The 19,574-nt window shown below is 42.9% G+C and overlaps 1 protein-coding gene across 6 annotated transcripts in view; it reads left to right on the forward strand.

Moving 5' to 3' along the window:
* Nucleotides 1-19,574, forward strand: part of TACC1 (transforming acidic coiled-coil containing protein 1) — a 143,184-nt gene that overhangs the window by 38,519 nt on the left and 85,091 nt on the right. For all 6 annotated transcript variants that reach the window (XM_067470641.1, XM_067470644.1, XM_067470639.1 and 3 more), the window contains exon 2: nt 6,428-6,531. In XM_067470641.1, coding sequence (XP_067326742.1) covers nt 6,428-6,531 — 104 coding nt within the window. The remainder of the gene's footprint in view (nt 1-6,427; nt 6,532-19,574) is intronic.

Here is a 19,574-nt window from a genome sequence, read left to right on the forward strand (position 1 = left end):
CTCTCATTATTTGTAATAATAATAATAATAATAATAATTCATTCTACAATGAAGATGCACCCAACCTCTTATAATTTGTAATAATAATAATAATAATTCATTCTACAATGGAGATGCACCCAACCTCTCATTATTTGTAATAATAATAATGATAATAATAATAATAATTCATTCTACAATGGAGATGCACCCAACCTCTCATTATTTGTAATAATAATAATAATAATAATAATTCATTCTACAATGGAGATGCACCCAACCTCTCATTATTTGTAATAATAATAATAATAATAATAATAATGATTCATTCTACAATGGAGATGCACCCAACCTCTCATTATTTGTAATAATAATAATGATAATAATAATAATAATTCATTCTACAATGGAGATGCACCCAACCTCTCATTATTTGTAATAATAATAATAATAATAATAATGATTCATTCTACAATGGAGATGCACCCAACCTCTCATTATTTGTAATAATAATAATAATAATAATAATAATGATTCATTCTACAATGGAGATGCACCCAACCTCTCATTATTTGTAATAATAATAATGATAATAATAATAATGATTCATTCTACAATGGAGATGCACCCAACCTCTCATTATTTGTAATAATAATAATGATAATAATAATAATAATTCATTCTACAATGGAGATGCACCCAACCTCTCATTATTTGTAATAATAATAATAATAATAATAATGATTCATTCTACAATGGAGATGCACCCAACCTCTCATTATTTGTAATAATAATAATGATAATAATAATAATAATTCATTCTACAATGGAGATGCACCCAACCTCTCATTATTTGTAATAATAATAATAATAATAATAATGATTCATTCTACAATGGAGATGCACCCAACCTCTCATTATTTGTAATAATAATAATAATAATAATAATAATAATTCATTCTACAATGGAGATGCACCCAACCTCTCATTATTTATAATAACAATAATGATAATAATAATAATTCATTCTACAATGGAGATGCACCCAACCTCTCATTATTTATAATAATAATAATAATAATAATAATAATAATTCATTCTACAATGGAGATGAACCCAACCTATCATTATTTGTAATAATAATAATAATAATAATAATAATTCATTCTACAATGGAGATGCACCCAACCTCTCATTATTTGTAATAATAATAATAATAATAATAATAATTCATTCTACAATGGAGATGCACCCAACCTCTCATTATTTGTAATAATAATAATAATAATAATAATAATAATTTATTCTACAATGGAGATGCACCCAACCTCTCATTATTTATAATAATAATAATAATAATAATTCATTCTACAATGGAGATGCACCCAACCTCTCATTATTTGTAATAATAATAATAATAATAATAATAATTCATTCTACAGTGATGCACCCAACCTCTCATTATTTATAATAACAATAATGATAATAATAATAATTCTATAATGGAGATGCACCCAACCTCTCATTATTTATAATAATAATAATAATAATAATAATTCATTCTACAATGGAGATGCACCCAACCTCTCATTATTTGTAATAATAATAATAATACTAATTCATTCTACAATGAAGATGCACCCAACCTCTCATTAATAATAATAATAATAATAATAATAATAACAATAACAATAATTCGTTCTACAATGGAGATGCACCCAACTTCTCATAATTTGTAATAATAATAATAATAATAATAATAATAATAATTCATTCTACAATGGAGATGCACCCAACTTCTCATTATTTGTAATAATAATAATAATAATAATAATAATTCATTCTACAATGGAGATGCACCCAACTTCTCATTATTTGTAATAATAATAATAATAATAATAATTCATTCTACAATGGAGATGCACATAACCTCTCATAATTTGTATTAATAATAATAATAATTCAATCTACAATGGAGATGCACCCAACCTCTCATAATTTGTAATAATAATAATAATAATAATAATAATAATTCATTCTACAATGGAGATGCATCCAACCTCTTATTATTTGTAATAATAATAATAATAATAATAATAATAATTCATTCTACAATGGAGATGCACCCAACCTCTCATTATTTGTAATAATAATAATAATAATAATAATAATTCATTCTACATTGAAGATGCACCCAACCTCTCATTATTTGTAATAATAATAACAATAATAATAATTCATTCTACAATGGAGATGCACCCAACTTCTCATTATTTATAATAATAATAATAATAATAATAATAATTCATTCTACAATGGAGATGCACCCAACCTCTCATTATTTATAATAATAATAATAATAATAATAATAATAATTCATTCTACAATGGAGATGCACCCAACCTCTCATTATTTATAATAATAATAATAACAATAATAATAATTCATTCTACAATGGAGATGCACCCAACCTCTCATTATTTATAATAATAATAATAATAATAATAATAATTCATTCTACAATGGAGATGCACCCAACCTCTCATTATTTATAATAATAATAATAATAATAATAATAATTCATTCTATAATGAAGATGCACCCAACCTATCATTACTTGTAATAATAATAATAATAATAATAATAATAATTCATTCTACAATGAAGATGCACCCAACCTCTCATTAAACTACAACTCCCATGATCAAATAGCATTGAGGCCTACTGCTCCTGGGAACTGCAGTTTGGGGTGGTATTGCGTGCATCTCCATTGGGGAATGGATGCGGTTTGATATTCCTTGAACTGCCTTGGATCAATGCTATGGGATGCTGGGAGTTGTAGTTTGAGGAGGCACCATTATCGTTCGTCTAAGAAGACCTCACGAAACTCGAGATGCATCTTCGTTGTAGAATGAGTTGAGTTGGGCACCTGCCATGGCTCAAGGCCATTGAATCATGGGAGATGTAGTTTGACAAGGCCTTTAGCCCTCTTTGCCCAATAGAGCGGTTGATTGGCCAAACTAGCCCCATAGCCTGACAACCATGACGTTGGGTGTTGTGATGATTCTTCCTTCTGATCCCGGAGCGGTGGTTGTTGGTAGTCAGTGGGCATCACTCTCTCCTCCTGCTTCCTTCTGTTTGCTCCAAATCTGCATTCTGCTGTGCTAAACAGCTGGAACTTGTCCTAAGAGGTGGCTCAGCCAAAAAACCCTGCATTTGGGCAAAGGAAGCAAATGTTTTGACTCATTCAGCACTTGGCAAGGGAAAGGAGAACTCTTTGGGAAGGAGGGAAGGAAGGAAGGAGAAAGAAAAAAGGAAGGAAGGAAGGAAGGAAGGGGAAAACATACCCAAGGTGAGCTTGCATCCTTTCACCGTGTACTGGCCTTTCCTTCTTTCCCATGCAAACATTTGGTACTTTGCATTGTTGAAGGCTTTCACAGCCGGAATCACTAGGTTGTTGGAGGTTTTTCAGGCTTTCTGGCCACGTTCTAGAAGCATTCTCTCCTGACGTTTCACCTGCATCTATGGCAGGCATCCTCAGAGGTTGTGAGATCTGTTGGAAACCAGGCGAATGGGATTTGTATATCTGTGGAATAATATCCAGTGTTGGAGGAAAGTGTGAATGTATTGTCGAAGGCTTTCATGGCCGGAATCACTGGGTTGTTGTAGGTTTTTCCGGGCTATATGGCCATGTTCTGGAGGCAATTTTTCTCCTGACGTTTCGCCTGCATCTATGGCAAGCATCCTCAGAGGTAGTGAGGTCTCTTGGAAGTAGGAAAAATGGGTTTATATATCTGTGGAATAATGTCCAGGGTGAGACAAAGGACTTTTGCTTGCTGGGGCTAGCTGTGAATGTTTCAGCTGACCACCTTGATTAGCATTCAATGGCTTGGAAGTGCCTGGGGGGAATCTTCTGTTGAGAGTGATTTTATGTGCCTGTTTGTTTCCCCTCTGTTGTTTTGCTGTTGTAATTTTTGAGTTTTTTAATACTGGTAGCCAGATTTTGTTCATTTTCATGGTTTCTTCCTTTCTGTTGAAATTGTCCACATCACAACCACCATATCAGAATACATAGAGAAGCCATTGAAATCCACAAGCATGTGGACAATTTCAACAGAAAGGAGGAAACCATGAAAATGAACAAAATCTGGCTACCAGTATTTAAAAAAAACTCTAAAATCATAGAATCATAGAGTTTAGTTCATAGAATCATAGTTGGAAGAGACCTGGTGGGTCATCCAGTCCAAACCCATACTGCCAAAAAGCTGGAAAATTGCATTCAAAGCGTCCTCGAAAGATGGCCACCCAGCCTCTGTTTAAAAGCCTCCAAAGAAGGAGTCTCTACTTCACTCCAGGGCAGAGAGTCCCACTGTTGAACAGCTCTCACAGTCAGGAAGTTCTTCCTCAGGTTCAGGTGGAATCTCCTTCCTTGTAGTTTGAAGCCATGGCTCAATTGCTTCCTAGTCTCCAGGGAAGCAGAAAGGAAGCTTGCTCCCCTCTCCCTATGGCTTCCTCACACACACACACACACACACACACAATGTCTCCTCTCAGCCTTCTCTTCTTCAGGCTAAACATGCCCAGCTCTTTAAGCCGCTCCTCATAGGGCTTGTTCTCTAGACCGTTGATCATTTTAGTCACCCTCCTCTGGACACATTCCAGCTTCTCAATCTCTCTCTTGAATTGTGGTGCCCAGAATTGGACACAATATTCCAGGTGTGGTCTAACCAAAGCGGAAGAGAGCATGGGGAGCATGACTTCCCTAGATCTAGACACTAGGCTCCTCTTGATGCAGGCCAAAATCCCATTGGCTTTTTTTGCCGCCACATCACATTCCTGGCTCATGTTTAACTTGTTGTCCACGAGGACTCCAAGATCTTTTTCACATGTACTGCTGTTGAGCCAGGCATCGTCCCGCATTCTGTCTCTTTGTAGCCTGACATGATAGTTGTGTTATTTACTTATTTATCCAACAAATGTTACGTTCAGCAAAGGACGAGAGGGATGCTCTCACCCTTGCGGGAGTCTACCATATTCCATGCAGCTGTGGACAAGTCTCCATAGGGACCCCCAAACGCAGCAGCATTGACCAACGCACGAATCCAGGTGAACGAAAGGTACTGCAGACTCCTTCAACCAGAGAAGTCAGCCATAGCAGAGCACCTGGTGAACTAACCTGGACACAGCATATTGTTTGAGAACACAAAAATGCTGGACCTCTCACAACCACCATGTCGGGCTACACAGAGAAGCCACTGAAATCCACAAGCATGTGGACAATGTCAACAGAAAGGAGGAAACCATGAAAAGGAACACAATCTGGCTACCAGTATTAGATGAAGGGTTAGAAGGCAGGATCATCAAGTTTGCAGACGACACCAAATTGGGAGGGAGAGCCAAGACTCCAGAGGACAGGAGCAGAATTCAAAACGATCTTGACAGATTAGAGAGATGGGCCAAAACTAACAAAATGAAGTTCAAGAGGGACAAATGCAAGAGACTCCACTTTGGCAGGAAAAACGAAATGCAAAGAGACAGAATGGGGGACGATGAGGCCTGGCTCGAGAGCAGTACGTGTGAAAAAGATCTTGGAGTCCTCGTGGACAGGAAGGTGAACATGAGCCAGGAATGTGATGTGGCCGCAAAAAAAGCCAATGGGATTTTGGCCTGCATCAAGAGGAGCCTAGTGGCTAGATCTAGGGAAGTAATGCTACCCCTCTATTCTGTTTTGGTCAGACCACATCTGGAATATTGTGTCCAGTTCTGGGCACCACAATTCAAGAGAGATATTGACAAGCTGGAATGTGTCCAGAGGAGAGCGACTAAAATGATAAAAGGTCTGGAGAACAAGCCCTATGAGGAGCGGCTTAAGGAGCTGGGCATGTTTAGCCTGAAGAAGAGAAGGCTGAGAGGAGACATCATAGCCATGTATAAATATGTGAGAGGAAGCCACAGGGAGGAGGAGGGAGCAAGCTTGTTTTCTGCTTCCTTGGAGACTAGGACGCAAAGGAACACTGGCTTCAAACTACAAGAGAGGAGATTCCATCTGAACATGAGGAAGAACTTCCTGACTGTGAGAGCCGTTCAGCAGTGGAACTCTCTGCCTTCCCCGGAGTGTGGTGGAGGCTCCTTCTTTGGAAACTTTTAAACAGAGGCTGGATGGCCATCTGTCAGGGGTGATTTGAATGCAATATTCCTGCTTCTTGGCAGAATGGGGTTGGACTGGATGGCCCATGAGGTCTCTTCCAACTCTATGATTCTATGATTCTATGATTGTTAAAATTCTAAAATCATAACAGCAAATTAAAAACAAAAACAAAACTCAAACACAGGGGAACTCCAGACAAGAAACAATCCGACAGTGCAGAAAGCTTTCTGATGGAATGTATAGTCAAGGAATGTGTTTGGAAGGGTTTCATCTGTCCTTCTCTCCTCTCCTTCTTGGCAGTTCGGATTCGGAAGGCAACTTTGAGACGCCTGAGACCGAGACCCCGATTGACACCCTGGGAAAGGAGTTGGTGGACCCATCGGAGCCTGAGCCTGAACCTCAAGGTAAAGGGGTGTTGAGATATTGGGTTTTGCATCCATTTTTGACCTATGGGGTCTCACTTGGTTCCATTCTGTCCCCCATGCTTTTCAACGTCTACATGAAACCACTGGGAGAGGTCATCCGGGGTTTTGGAGTTGGGTGCCATCTCTATGCAGATGACACACAACTCTATCACTCTTTTCCACCCAACTCCAAGGAAGCCCTTCGGGTGCTGGACAGGTGCGTGGCTGCTGTGGCCGCTGTGGCGGTAGCTGGGAGGGCCTTAGTCACCTCCAGATTGGACTACTGTAATGCACTGTACGTGGGGCTGCCCTTGAAAACGGCCCGGAAATTTCAATTGGCCCAACGGGCGATAGTCAGGTTACTAACTGGTGCGACTTACAGGGAGCGGTCAACTCCCCTGTTCAAGGAGCTCCACTGGCCGCTGTGGCTGTCTGGATGAGGAAGAACAAGCTGAGGATCAATCCCGACAAGACAGAGGTCCTTCTGGTCGATCGTAAACCGGATCAGGGTATAGGGTGGCAACCTGTGCTGGGCGGGGTTGCACTCCCCCTGAAGTCACAGGTCCGCAGTTTGGGTGTCCTCCTGGACTCATCACTGTCGCTTGAAGCTCAGGCGTCGGCGGTAGCTGGGAGGGCCTTTGCACAATTAAGACTCGTGCGCCAACTGCAATCGTACCTCGTGAAGTTGGATCTGGCCAGGGAGGTCCATGCCTTAGTCACCTCCAGATTGGACTACTGTAATGCACTGTACGTGGGGCTGCCCTTGAAAACGGCCCAGAAATTTCAATTGGCCCAACGGGCGATAGCCAGGTTACTAACTGGTGCAACTTACAGGGAGCGGTCAACCCTCCTGTTTAAGGAGCTCCACTGGCTGCTGTTCATTTTCCGGTCCCAATTCAAGGTGCAGGTTCTTACCTACAAAGCCCTAAACAGTTTGGGACCCACCTACCTGCGTGTCCACATTTCTGTGTACGAACCTGCACAATTTCTTCGATCACCTGGAGAGGCCCTGCTCTCGCTTTCGCCCCCTTCGCACGTACGATTGGTGGAGATGAGGGAGAGGGCCTTCTCAGTGGTGGCACCTCGACTCTGGAACTCACTCCCTAAAGATATCAGACAGGCCCCCACTTTGGCAGACTTTAGGAGGAGATTGAAAACATGATTGTTCCAGTGTGCCTTCCCAGAATAAGGACAATTCCCAGCAATATGTCCTCAGAATGCACTTTACTATTGGTTTAGGATGGGCTGCGCCCTCTCATTTCTCTTTCAAAACCCTATACCAGATATATCTTACCTTGTTCATGTCCAGCGTTTAATTTTTAAACTATTACATTTGGCCCGGACATAGGTTTTTAAATCCTTGCGTGTTACTGTTTATTGGTTATTGTTTATATGTGATTTATATTAATTGTATTGGATTTATTGTTTTTGTTTATTGCTTTCCTGTTTTGTTGATGTCATGTAAGCCACTCCGAGTCCCTTGGGGAGATAGATGGTGGCAGCGGGGTATAAATAAAGTTGTTATTATTATTATTATTATTATTATTATTATTATTATTATGGAGATCACCTGATGTTCATCTACAATATTAACTCCACCTTACGTTCCAAGCCTCCATGCTGTGGAATGCTGTGGCCTGCCTCAGGGGAGCATGCTTGCTCCATCCATGTTCAACATCTACACAAATGACCAGCCACGACCAGAAGGGACAGAGAGTTTCATCTATGCTGATGATCGTGCCATTACTGCTCAAGCAGGGAGCTTTGAGACGGTGGAACAGAAGCTCTCCAAAGCTCTAGGTGCTCTTCCTGCCTACTACAGGGAAAACCAGCTGATCCCTAATCCATCCAAAACACAGACATGTGCCTTTCACCTTAAGAACAGACAAGCATCCCGAGCTCTGAGGATCACCTGGGAAGGAATCCCACTGGAGCATTGCAGTGCACCCAAATACCTGGGAGTCACTCTGGACCGTGCTCTTACCTACAGGAAGCACTGCCTGAACATCAAGCAAAACGTGGGCGCTAGAAACAATATCATACGAAAGCTGACTGGCACAACCTGGGGATCACAACCAGACACAGTGAAGACATCTGCCCTTGCGCTCTGCTACTCTGCTGCTCAGTATGCATGCCCAGTGTGGAACACATCTCACCACACTAAAACAGAGGATGTGGCTCTTAATGAGACATGCCGCATTATCACGGGGTGTCTGCGCCCTACACCACTGGAGAAATTACACTGCTTAGCCGGTATTGCACCACCTGACATCCTCCGGGAAGTTGCAGCCAATAGTAAAAGGACCAAGGCAGAGACATCTCCAGCTCATCCCCTGTTTGGGTATCAGCCAGCACGTCAACGACTTAAATATAGAAATAGTTTTCTAAGATCTACAGAGACACTCGCTGGAACACCTCAGCAAGCGAGAGTCCAAAAGTGGCAGGCTCAAACCCAGAACCTCAACCAATGGCTGATACCAAATGAGAGACTCCCCCTGGGCACACAGAGGACTGGGCGACTTGGAAGGCGCTGAACAGACTGCGCTCTGGCACCACGAGATGCAGAGCCAACCTTCAGAAATGGGGCCACAAAGTGGAATCCTCGACATGCGAGTGTGGAGAAGAGCAAACCACTGACCACCTGCTGCAATGCAACCTGAGCCCCGCTACATGCACAAGGGAGGACCTCCTTGCGGCAACACCAGAGGCACTCCAAGTGGCCAGCTACTGGTCAAAGGAGATTTAACTAACTACCAGACTCACAAGTTTTGTATTCTGCCTATTTGTTTGCTTTGTTCTGTTAGAAATGTAATGTAATGGAGTGGTTGCTCTGAAACGACAAATAAATAAATATGCTGTGGAATCCTGGGAGTTGTAGTTTGGTGCACTCTTCAGCAGAGGACGTTAAGGACCCCGTAAACTGGCAACTCCCAGTATTCCATAGTTCTGAGCCATAGCGGTTCAAGTGGCGTCAAACTGCATTAATTCTGCAGTAGGTGCATCCTTATTAATGCACCGAGCAGCGATTTGCAGCAGATGAAGCAAGCTGAGGACAAAGTGGGGAATGGGTAGAGGAGAGAGAAACCAGGGCATCTTAAAAGCAGAATTTATTTATTATATCAGAAGCAAACTGAGGGTACAGTTGTAATGTATTTAGAAACACAAAGTTTAAAAAACTTGGCATGATTCTATCCGTCTGGTTGTCCATATCTAGTTGTCCGATTGCCCGAAGGCCTGGTCCCACAACCACGTCTTTACCTTCCTCCTGAAGGAGAGGAGGGATGTTGATGCCCTAATTTCCCCCGGGAGTGAGTTCCACAGGTGAGGGGCCACCACTGAGAAGGCCCTGCTCCTCGTGCCCACCAACCTCACTTGTGATGCGGTGGGGTCGAAAGCAGGGCCTCCCCAGATGATCTCAAATTCCAGGGTGGGACGTAGAGGGAGATGTTTTCAGACAGATACACTGGACCGGAACCGTAAAGGGTTTTGTAGATCAAAAGCAGCACCTTGAATTGTGCTCGGAACTGAACCGGCAGCCAGTGGAGCTGACACAGCGGGGGGGGGGGGGGGGTGCTCCCTGTATGTCACTCCGGTGAGCAATCTGGCTGCCGCTCGCTGGACCAGTTGAAGTTTCCGAACAGTCTTCAAGGGCAACCCCATGTAGAGTGCGTTGCAGTAGTCTATTCGGGATGTAACAAGAGCGTCGACCAGCGTGGCCAGATCAGGCTTCCCAAGGTACGGGCGCAACTGGTGCACAAGTTTTGGTTGCGCAAAAGCTCTCCCGACCACCGCTGAGACCTGTGGTTCCAGGCTCAGCAATGAGTCCAGGATCCCTCCCAAGCTGCGAACCTGCATCTTCAGGGGGCGTGGAACCCCGTCCAGCACAGGCTGTAACCCTCTGCCCTGTTCGGCCTTACGACTGACCCCTCTCTGCTTCCAGTAATGGGAGGTCTAACATATATTGAATCAGTAGTGAAAGAGGCATGGCTCAATGTTTATGTTCTAATTCAGCATGTGCAGTGTGGAGCACATCTGGCCACAACCATTGGTGCGTGGAAATTGTGTGCTTAGCCCTCTTCACAACACATCAGGAACCGAACCCAGCTATATAAGGAAAAACATAAACCCGACACGTGAGCGTCATATAAGCCCATACAGGGAAGTGGGAGGAAAGTCCCATTTGTTGTTGCTGTACGCTCACATTCGCAACGGTTGATTCACGGCTGTTTGCCTTTGACGTTGGCAGCCTTGTCAATATCGAGTCGGGTTTTTGAAAATTGTGCTCCGAGGAACTTTGCGGTTCTTTCGGCATTTCTTGGCAGGCAGATGCGCAATGCTGTTCTCTGTGTGAGCATTTTTTCATGGGCAGGAATTCATTATCCTAGCTATTTTAATATGTATTGGGTGCATAGGTTCGTTCCAATTGATGTCTCAACTGGGCTATCTATATATGGTTTGGATTTTAAAACTAGCTTGGGTACTCAGCGTTGACCGGGTTATTCGAAAAACCCAATTTTCTAATTGTACAAAATGTATAAGGTTGTGGGTGAACTACAACTCCCATCATGCCAAGTTAACCCTGGGAAACTCCATCAGTACTTAAAGTTTGTTATGTTGGGCAAGTTTGCTCTGGATGCATCATCGGTGAGGTTCAGTGTGCTCTCTGGCTGTAGGGTAAACTACAACTCCCACTGTGGTGGATTGGTCCCATCAAACCCCTCCAGTAGGTTGAGTTATTCATGGAGGTTCTGTGTGCCAAGTTTGGTTCAGGTCCATCGTCGGTGGAGGTCACAGTTTCTATGGTTGTGGGTGAACTACAACTCCCAGTTCTCCCCAAACCCTTCCAGTAATCAAATTTTGGCATATCAGGTATGTGTGCCAAGTTTGGTCCAGATCCATTGCGGTTTGGGTCCACAGTACTCTCTGGATGAAGGTGAACTACATCTCCCACAAATCAAGGTGAATATTCCCCAAAGACCTTCAGTATTTTTTGCTGGTCATGGGGGCTCTGGGTGCCAAGTTTGGTCCAATTCCATCTTCAGAGGGCTCATTGATTGCAAGTGAACTATAAATCCCAGTCCCTACAACTCCAAAATGTCCAGGCCAATTCCACTCAAAACCCACCAGTATTCAAACTTGGACATATCGGGAATGCATGCCAGGTTTGGTCCAGATCCAACATAGTTTGGGTTCATAGCGCGCGTTGGATGTAGGTGAACTACAACTCCTATAAATCCCTCCAAAGACCTCCAGTATTTTTATTGGTAATGGGGGTTCTGCATGCCAAGTTAGTTCCAGATCCATCTTTGGTGGAGTTCAGGGTGCTCTTTAATTGCAAGTGAACTATACATCACAGGACCTACAACTCCTATAAATCATGGTGAATTCTCCCCAAACCTCTCTAGTAGGTTCAGTTGCTGATTAGTTCCTCTGTTTGCTGTGCACCATACGAAAGGGTAGGAAAAGGTTAGCGGAGTATGGGGGAAATAGACCTTGACATGGAGCCTCCGGTGGCGCAGTGGTTAAACCACTGAGCTGCTGAACATGTTGACCAAAAGGTTGCAGGTTCAAATCCGGGGAGCAGCATGAGCTGTTCGCCCTAGCTTCTGCCAACCTAGCAGTTTGAAATGTGAGTAGATTAATAGGTACCACTCCGGCAGGAAGGTAATAGCACTCCATGGAGTCATGCAGACCACATGATTTTGGAGGTGTCTATGGACAACGCCAGCCCGTCGTCTTAGAAATGGAGGTGAGCACCAACCTCCAGAGTCGGACACAACTGGGCTTAATGTCAGGGGAAAACCTTTATCTAGATCTTGACATTTGGGAGTTGTCGTTGCTGAGATTTATAGTTTACCTACAATCAAAGAGCGTTCTGAACCCCACCAAAGATTGAATTGGGCCAAACTTCTCACCCAGAACCCGCATGATTAACAGAAAATACTATGTTTTCTGATGATCTTTGGAGATCCCTCTGGCACCCCCTTGTGATCTCCCCCCAGGGGTTCTGACCCCCAGGTTGAGAAACACTTGTCTACACTGTAGAATTAATACAGTTTGACACCATTTTCATTGCTTTAGCTCACTCATATGTGTTGTAGTTTGGTGGTGCACCAGATCTGTTTGGTAAAGAAGGCTAGAAAACTTACAAAGCTACCACTCACTGAACCCTGGCACTTTTAGCGGTGTCAAACTGCATTAATTCTACAGTGCAGATGCACTCCCAGATACCATTGTGAGCAGTTGGAGTATGTCTTTATTTGGTCAGTGTGAACACTCCTAAAATAGCAAGGCCTTGCTCTGCTTTGTAATTTTCAGGTGCATCTTGAGGAAGGAGATGTGTATAGCAGGGGGAAGTTTTTCTTGTTGACACAGTTGACCTTAATGACTTCTTAGCCAACAGTCTGGACAATTATGTCAGATGTCTTTCTGGGTCCCTTATGAATGGAGTTTTTCCTAGGTCCTTTATCAGTTCTCTCAGAGAAGCTAAGTATTGGATTGCAATGAGGATGATGTTCATGTTGATTTTCATGAAGGGAATGGGGATGATGGTCATGTTGATGTTTATGATGAGAATGGGGATGATGTTCATGATGAGAATGGGAATTATGTTCATGTTGATGTTCATGATGAGAATGGGGATGATGTTCATGTTGATGTTCATGAAGGAAATGGGGATGATATTCATGTTGATGTTCATGTTGATGTTCATGATGAGAATGGGGATGATGTTCATGTTGATGTTCATGTTGATGTTCATGAAGGGAATGGGGATGATGTTCCTGTTGATGTTCATGAAGGGAATGGGGATGATGTTCATGTTGATGTTCATGTTGATGTTCATGAAGGGAATGGGGATGATGTTCATGTTGATGTTCATGAAGGGAATGGGGATGATGTTCATGTTGATGTTCATGATGAGAATGGGGATGATGTTCATGTTGATGTTCATGAAGGGAATGAAGATGATGTTCATATTGATGTATTGTCGAAGGCTTTCATGGCTGGAATCACTAGGTTCTTGTGGGATTTTTCGGGCTATAGGGCCATGTTCTAGACTCAGGCATTTCTCCTGACGTTTCGCCTGCATCTATGGCAAGCATCCTCAGAGGTAGTGAGGTCTGTTGGAAATAGGACAATGGGTTTATATTTTGATGTTCATGAAGGGAATGAGGATGATGCTCATATTGATGTTCATGAAGGGAATGGGATGATGTTCATTTTGATGTTCATGAAGGGAATGAGGATGATGCTCATGTTGATGTTCATGAAGGGAATGGGGATGGTGTTCATGTTGATGTTCATGAAGGGAATGGGGTTGATGTTCATTTTTATGTTCATGAAGGGAATGGGGTTGATGTTCATGTTGATGTTCATGAAGGGAATGGGGGATGATGTTCATGTTGATGTTCATGAAGGGAATGAGGATGATGTTCATGTTGATGTTCATGAATTGAATAGGGATGATGTTCATGTTGATGTTCATGAAAGGATGGGGTATGATGTTCATGTTGATGTTCATGATGAGAATGGGGATGATGTTCATGTTTGTGTTCATGATGAGAATGGGGATGATGTTCATGTTGGTGTTCATGATGAGAATGGGGATGATGTTCACATTGATGTTCATGAAGTGAATGGGAATTATGTTCATGTTGATGTTCACGAAGGGAATGGGAATGATGTTCATGTTGATGTTCATGATGAGAATGGGGATGATGTTCATGACGTTCATGATGAGAATGTAGATGATGTTCATGTTTATGCTCATGAAGAGAATGGGAATGATGTTCATGTTGATGTTCATGATGAGAATGGGGATGATGTTCATGTTGATGTTCATGAAGGGAATGGGGATGATGTTCATGTTGATGTTCATGAAGGGAATGGGAATGATGTTCATGTTGATGTTCATGATGAGAATGGAGATGATGTCCATGTTGATGTTCATGATGAGAATGGGGATGATGTTCATGTTGATGTTCATGAAGGAATGGAGATTATGTTCATGTTGATGTTCATGAAGGGAATGGGGATGATGTTCATGTTGATGTTTATGAAAGGATGGGGTATGATGTTCATGTTGATGTTCATGAAGGGAATGGGGATGATGTTCATATTGATGTTCATGAAGGGAATGGGGGTGATGTTCATGTTGATGTTCATGAAGGGAATGGGGATGATCATGTTGATGTTCATGGTAAGAATGGGAATGATGTTCATGTTGATGTTCATGAAAGGATGGGGTATGATGTTCATGTTGATGCTCATGATGAAAATGGGGATGTTGATCCAGTTCCTGGGCCAAGGTTTGTTGTATTTGGGGATGAGGGACCAGAATGGAGTTTACAAGAGAGGCCTGAGTTGCTGCAAGAGGATTCTCAAGGTCCCAGGCTTGGAAAAGGCCTTTTGCCATGGTTCCCTGAGCAGCTCTGTGAGAATGAAGTTGATTTTGATTTACCAGGTGCTGAAATTAATAAGACCTTGAACAGGAGAAGAAGTTTTAGTCAATAGAGACCGTTCGGGCAGCAATTAAGATGCTCAGCTCAGATTCAACAGAAAGTAGATAACAAACTGAAACTAAAAGAATGTGTTCCTTGCAGTTTTGGAGTCAGGGAAGGGTTTATAACATTATTTCTCAACCTGGGGGTCACAAGGGGGAGTCAGAGGGGTCACCAAAGACCATCAAAACCCATGTTGGTCATGGGGATTCTGTGTCGGAGGTTTGACCCGATTCTATTGTTGGTGAAGTTCAGAATGCTCTTTGATTGTAGGTGAACTATAAATCCCAGCAACCACAATTCCAAAATGTCAAGGTCTATTTTCTCCGATCTCCACCAGTGTTCGCTTTTGGGCATATTGCGTATTCTTGTCAAGTTTTGTCCAGATCTATCATTGTTTGACTCAATAGTGCTCCCTGGATGTAGGTGAACTAAAACTCCAAAACTCAAGGTAAAGCCCACCAAACCCTTCCAGCATTTTCTCTTGGTCATGGGGGTTCTGTGTGCCAAGCCTGGTTCAATTCCATCCTTGGTGGAGTTAAGAATGCTCTTTGATTGTAGGTGAACTATAAATCCGAGCAACCACAACTCCCAAATGTCAAGTATATTTTCCCCAAACTCCACCAGTGTTCACATTTGGGCATATTGATTATTCTTGCCAAGTTTTCTCCAGATCCATCATTGTTGAATCCACAGTGCTCTCTGGATGTAGGTGAACTACAACTCCCAAACTCAAGGTCAATGCCCACCAAACCTTTCCAGTATTTTCTCTTGGCCATGGGGGTTCTATGTGGAAAGTATGGCCCAATTCTATTGCTGGTGGAGTTCAGAACGCTCTTTGATTGTAGGCGAACAATAAATCCCAGCAACTTTAACTCCCAAATGACAAAATCTACCCCCCTCCCAATCTCACCAGTATTCAAATATGTGCGTATTGGGTATTTGTGCCAAATTTGGTCCAGTGAATGAAAATACATCTTGCATATCAGATATTTACATTACGATTCCTAACAGTAGCAAAATTATAGTAATGAAGTAGCAACTAAAATAATGTTATGGTGTGGGGATCAAGCTTTGTGTTTTGGAATTTTGTTTGGAAAACTTTCGAGGCATGAATGTTTGAATGTGTGGATGCAGAATCTGTGGATACGGAGAGCTAGCTCTACTGTTATTTGAGCTTATAGCACTTCCCCTTTCCTTCCTTTTTCCTCCTGTGTTTTGAACCGCCAGAATCCAAATTGCTTTATAGAAAAAATGAGGTTGTCGTAGTTCCTGTTTTCGAAAGAACTTCCTCTTTTGCAACTGTTTCTTGTTGCTTCTGCAATGCTTTGATACACTGACATCTTGCAAAGAAATCTATGGGGAAGTGGTGAGCTTGACTCTGAATGCATCTAGACTAGAACAAATACAGTTTGACGCCACTTTAACGGCCCTGGCGTTGTCATTGTCATACATCTCCACCAAAGGAGAGAGAGAGATCTGGATGCCAATGGAAGAAGGGGCATTTAGGGACATTGCACCAGCCTATTTGGCAACTCTTGGAGCCTGGGGTTCGTTGCATAGTCTGGCATGCCCTCTGTCCTCCTTTAGCCCACGATGGCAGTTACAAACCGTGGCCCTTTATGTGCCATTCCTAAAACAGTTTCCCTTGTTGTTTGGTTTTTTTATTTTAAAAACCCTCTATATTCTCATATTTTAGGATGCAAAAGAATGGACACAGGGAGTCTTTGGCTTACAGATGATGTTGGGAGTTGCTGTAGAATATGAGGAGTTGTAGTTTGGCGAGGGGTCTTGTGCAGAGGTTGCTAAAGATGTGAAACTGCAACTCCTATGACTTCATAGCTTTTGAGCTTCAAGTTAAAAGTATAGTAATACCAAACTGCATTAATTCCACAGTGTGGATTTTTTTCTTTACATATCGGGTATGACTTGAGAAACTGCAAGTTGCTTCTGGTGTGAGAGAATTGGCCGTCTGCAAGGACATTGCTCAGGGGACATTGCCTGGATGTTTTGGTGTGAGAGAATTGGCCATCTGCAAGGACGTTTCCCAAGGGACATTGCCCAGATGTTTTGATGTTTGACCATCCTTGTGGGAGGCTTCTCTCATTTCCCTGCATGGGAAGCTGGAGCAGACAGAGGGAGCTTATCCACACTCTCCCCGGATTCGAGCTTCCGATTTGTCGGTTTTCAGTCCTGCTGGCACAAGGGTTTAAGCCATTGCGCCACTGGTGGCTCTTTTAGCTTTAGTGGGTTAAAGGAAAACTACAACTCCCATGCTGAAATAGCCTTGAGCCTGTATCAAGCTGTATTAATTCTATAGGTATTTAAACAGATACTTCGCAATTGCTGCTACTTGTAGAATGATTACAGGTACCAATAATTTCATGGGGATCAGAGCTGACAGAGGGAGCTCTACCTACTCTCCCAGATTTGAACCGCTGACCTATCGGTCAGCAGACCTGCCAGCCTGAGGGTTTAACCCATTGCACTACTGAATTTTCCCCTGATATGTTTGCAAGACTCTGCAAATCCTGTATAGATATAGATATTATCAAATATATAGAGGTACCCATATATCTGTATCTCTCTCTCTCCGTATGTATGTATGACCAAGTTTATGACACTTTATTTATATTCTGCTTTGTCTCTCTGGAGGGACTCAGAGCGAATTACAGTACACGTATATACTCTGGTTTCTCTTCAGATCATACAGTACACATATAAGGCAAACATTCAATGCCATTTTACACAAACAACGACATACGATACACAGATAAAGGTAGAGGCCTTGCCCTTTTCCATCTCCGGCATTTGTAGGTGATGCTCAACTTTCGGCCATGGGGAGGTACTGCGTTCCATGTCAAAGGAGTCTGCTGTCCGTCGACATCTTCGATCTTTTTGTCTGCATGGGGGGCTCTTTTATTATTATTATTATTATTATTATTATTATTATTATTATTAACTTTATTTGTACCCCGCTAACATCTCCCGAATGACTCGATGCGGCTTACAAAGGCCAAGGCCTCAATAAAAACAACAGCATAACAATCCACATAGCATTATAAAGCAAATCAAAACGTTAAGCAATAACAGTAAACAGTACAAACAATACACCATAACACAGTAAAACTAGGGCCAGGCCGAATGTAATGGGTACAGGTTAAAAAGTGCTGAGTATGACAGGTGGAATGTAGGATTTTAGGGTAAGTGCAATGTGCAGACCATCTTAAATCTCTGGTAAAGTGCTTCTGGGACATATTGCTGGAGTTCATATTCTGAAAAGGCACACCGGAACAGCCAGGTCTTCAAACGCTTCCTAAAGACTGCCAGTGTACGGGCTTGTCTGATGTCCTTGGGGAGAGTGTTCCAAAGTCGGGGGGGGGGCGGGCACCACAGAAAAGGCCCTGTCCCTCGTCCCTACCAGACGCGCCTGCGACGCAGGTGGGATCGTGAACAGGGCCTCTCCAGATGAACGAAGAGAACGTGTGGGTTCATAAATGGAGATGCAGTCACACAGGTAGGCGGGTCCCAAACTGTTTAGGGCTTTGTAGGTGAGCACCTGCACCTTGAATTGGGACCGGAAGATGAACGGCAGCCAATGGAGCTCCTTGAACAGGAGAGTTGACCTCTCCCTGTAAGGAGCACCAGTTAACATCCTGGCCGCCGCCCATTGGACTAACTGAAATTTCCGAGCTGTTTTTAAGGGCAGCCCCATGTAGAGCACATTACAGTAGTCCAATCTAGAGGTGACCAAGGCATGAACCATCCCGGCCAGATCCGCCTTCACGAGGTACGGTCGCAGTTGACGCACGAGTCTCAGTTGTGCCAAAGCCCTCCCGGACACCGCCGACGCCTGAGCCTCAAGCGTAAGCGTTGAATCCAAGAGGACTCCCAAACTGCGGACCTGTGGCTTCAGGGGGAGTGTAACCCCGTCCCGCACAGGTTGCCACCGTATACCCCGATCCGGTTTTACCTTCCTGCCAAATCGATACCTATTGATCTACTTGCATTACATGCTTTCGAAGTGCTGGGTAGGCAGGAGCTAGGGCTGACAATCAGGAGCTCATCCCGATTCGTTGCTTTGATCTGTTGACCCTCCGGTCGGCAGCCTTTCCTGCAGCGTACTGCTTTAACCGCTGTGCGACTGTTCCCTCGTTTAGGCATTATTATTATTATTATTAAACTTTATTTGTACCCCGCTAGCATCTCCCGAAGGATTCGATGCGGCTTACACAGGCCGAGGCCTCAACACACAACACAACAATACAATCTAAGCAAATCAAACAATTAAAAACAGAATAAAGCAAAATAAACAACAGGCACAATACACTAAACACAATAAAACTGGGCCGGGCCAGAGCAATGGGTACAAGATTAAAAGTGCTGATGTGACAGGAGGTGTATATGGGGCTTCCAGGGCAAGTGCGATGTGCGATGTGCAGCAATCATTGGTTCTGATAAAGTGCTTATGGGACTTGGTGGTGGAGATTTCCTAATCTGGGAAGGTGCATCGGAAAAGCCAGGTCTTCAAGTTCTTTCTGA

This window comes from Anolis sagrei, chromosome 7, assembly GCF_037176765.1.
Source record: "Anolis sagrei isolate rAnoSag1 chromosome 7, rAnoSag1.mat, whole genome shotgun sequence".
Lineage (NCBI taxonomy): Eukaryota > Metazoa > Chordata > Lepidosauria > Squamata > Dactyloidae > Anolis > Anolis sagrei.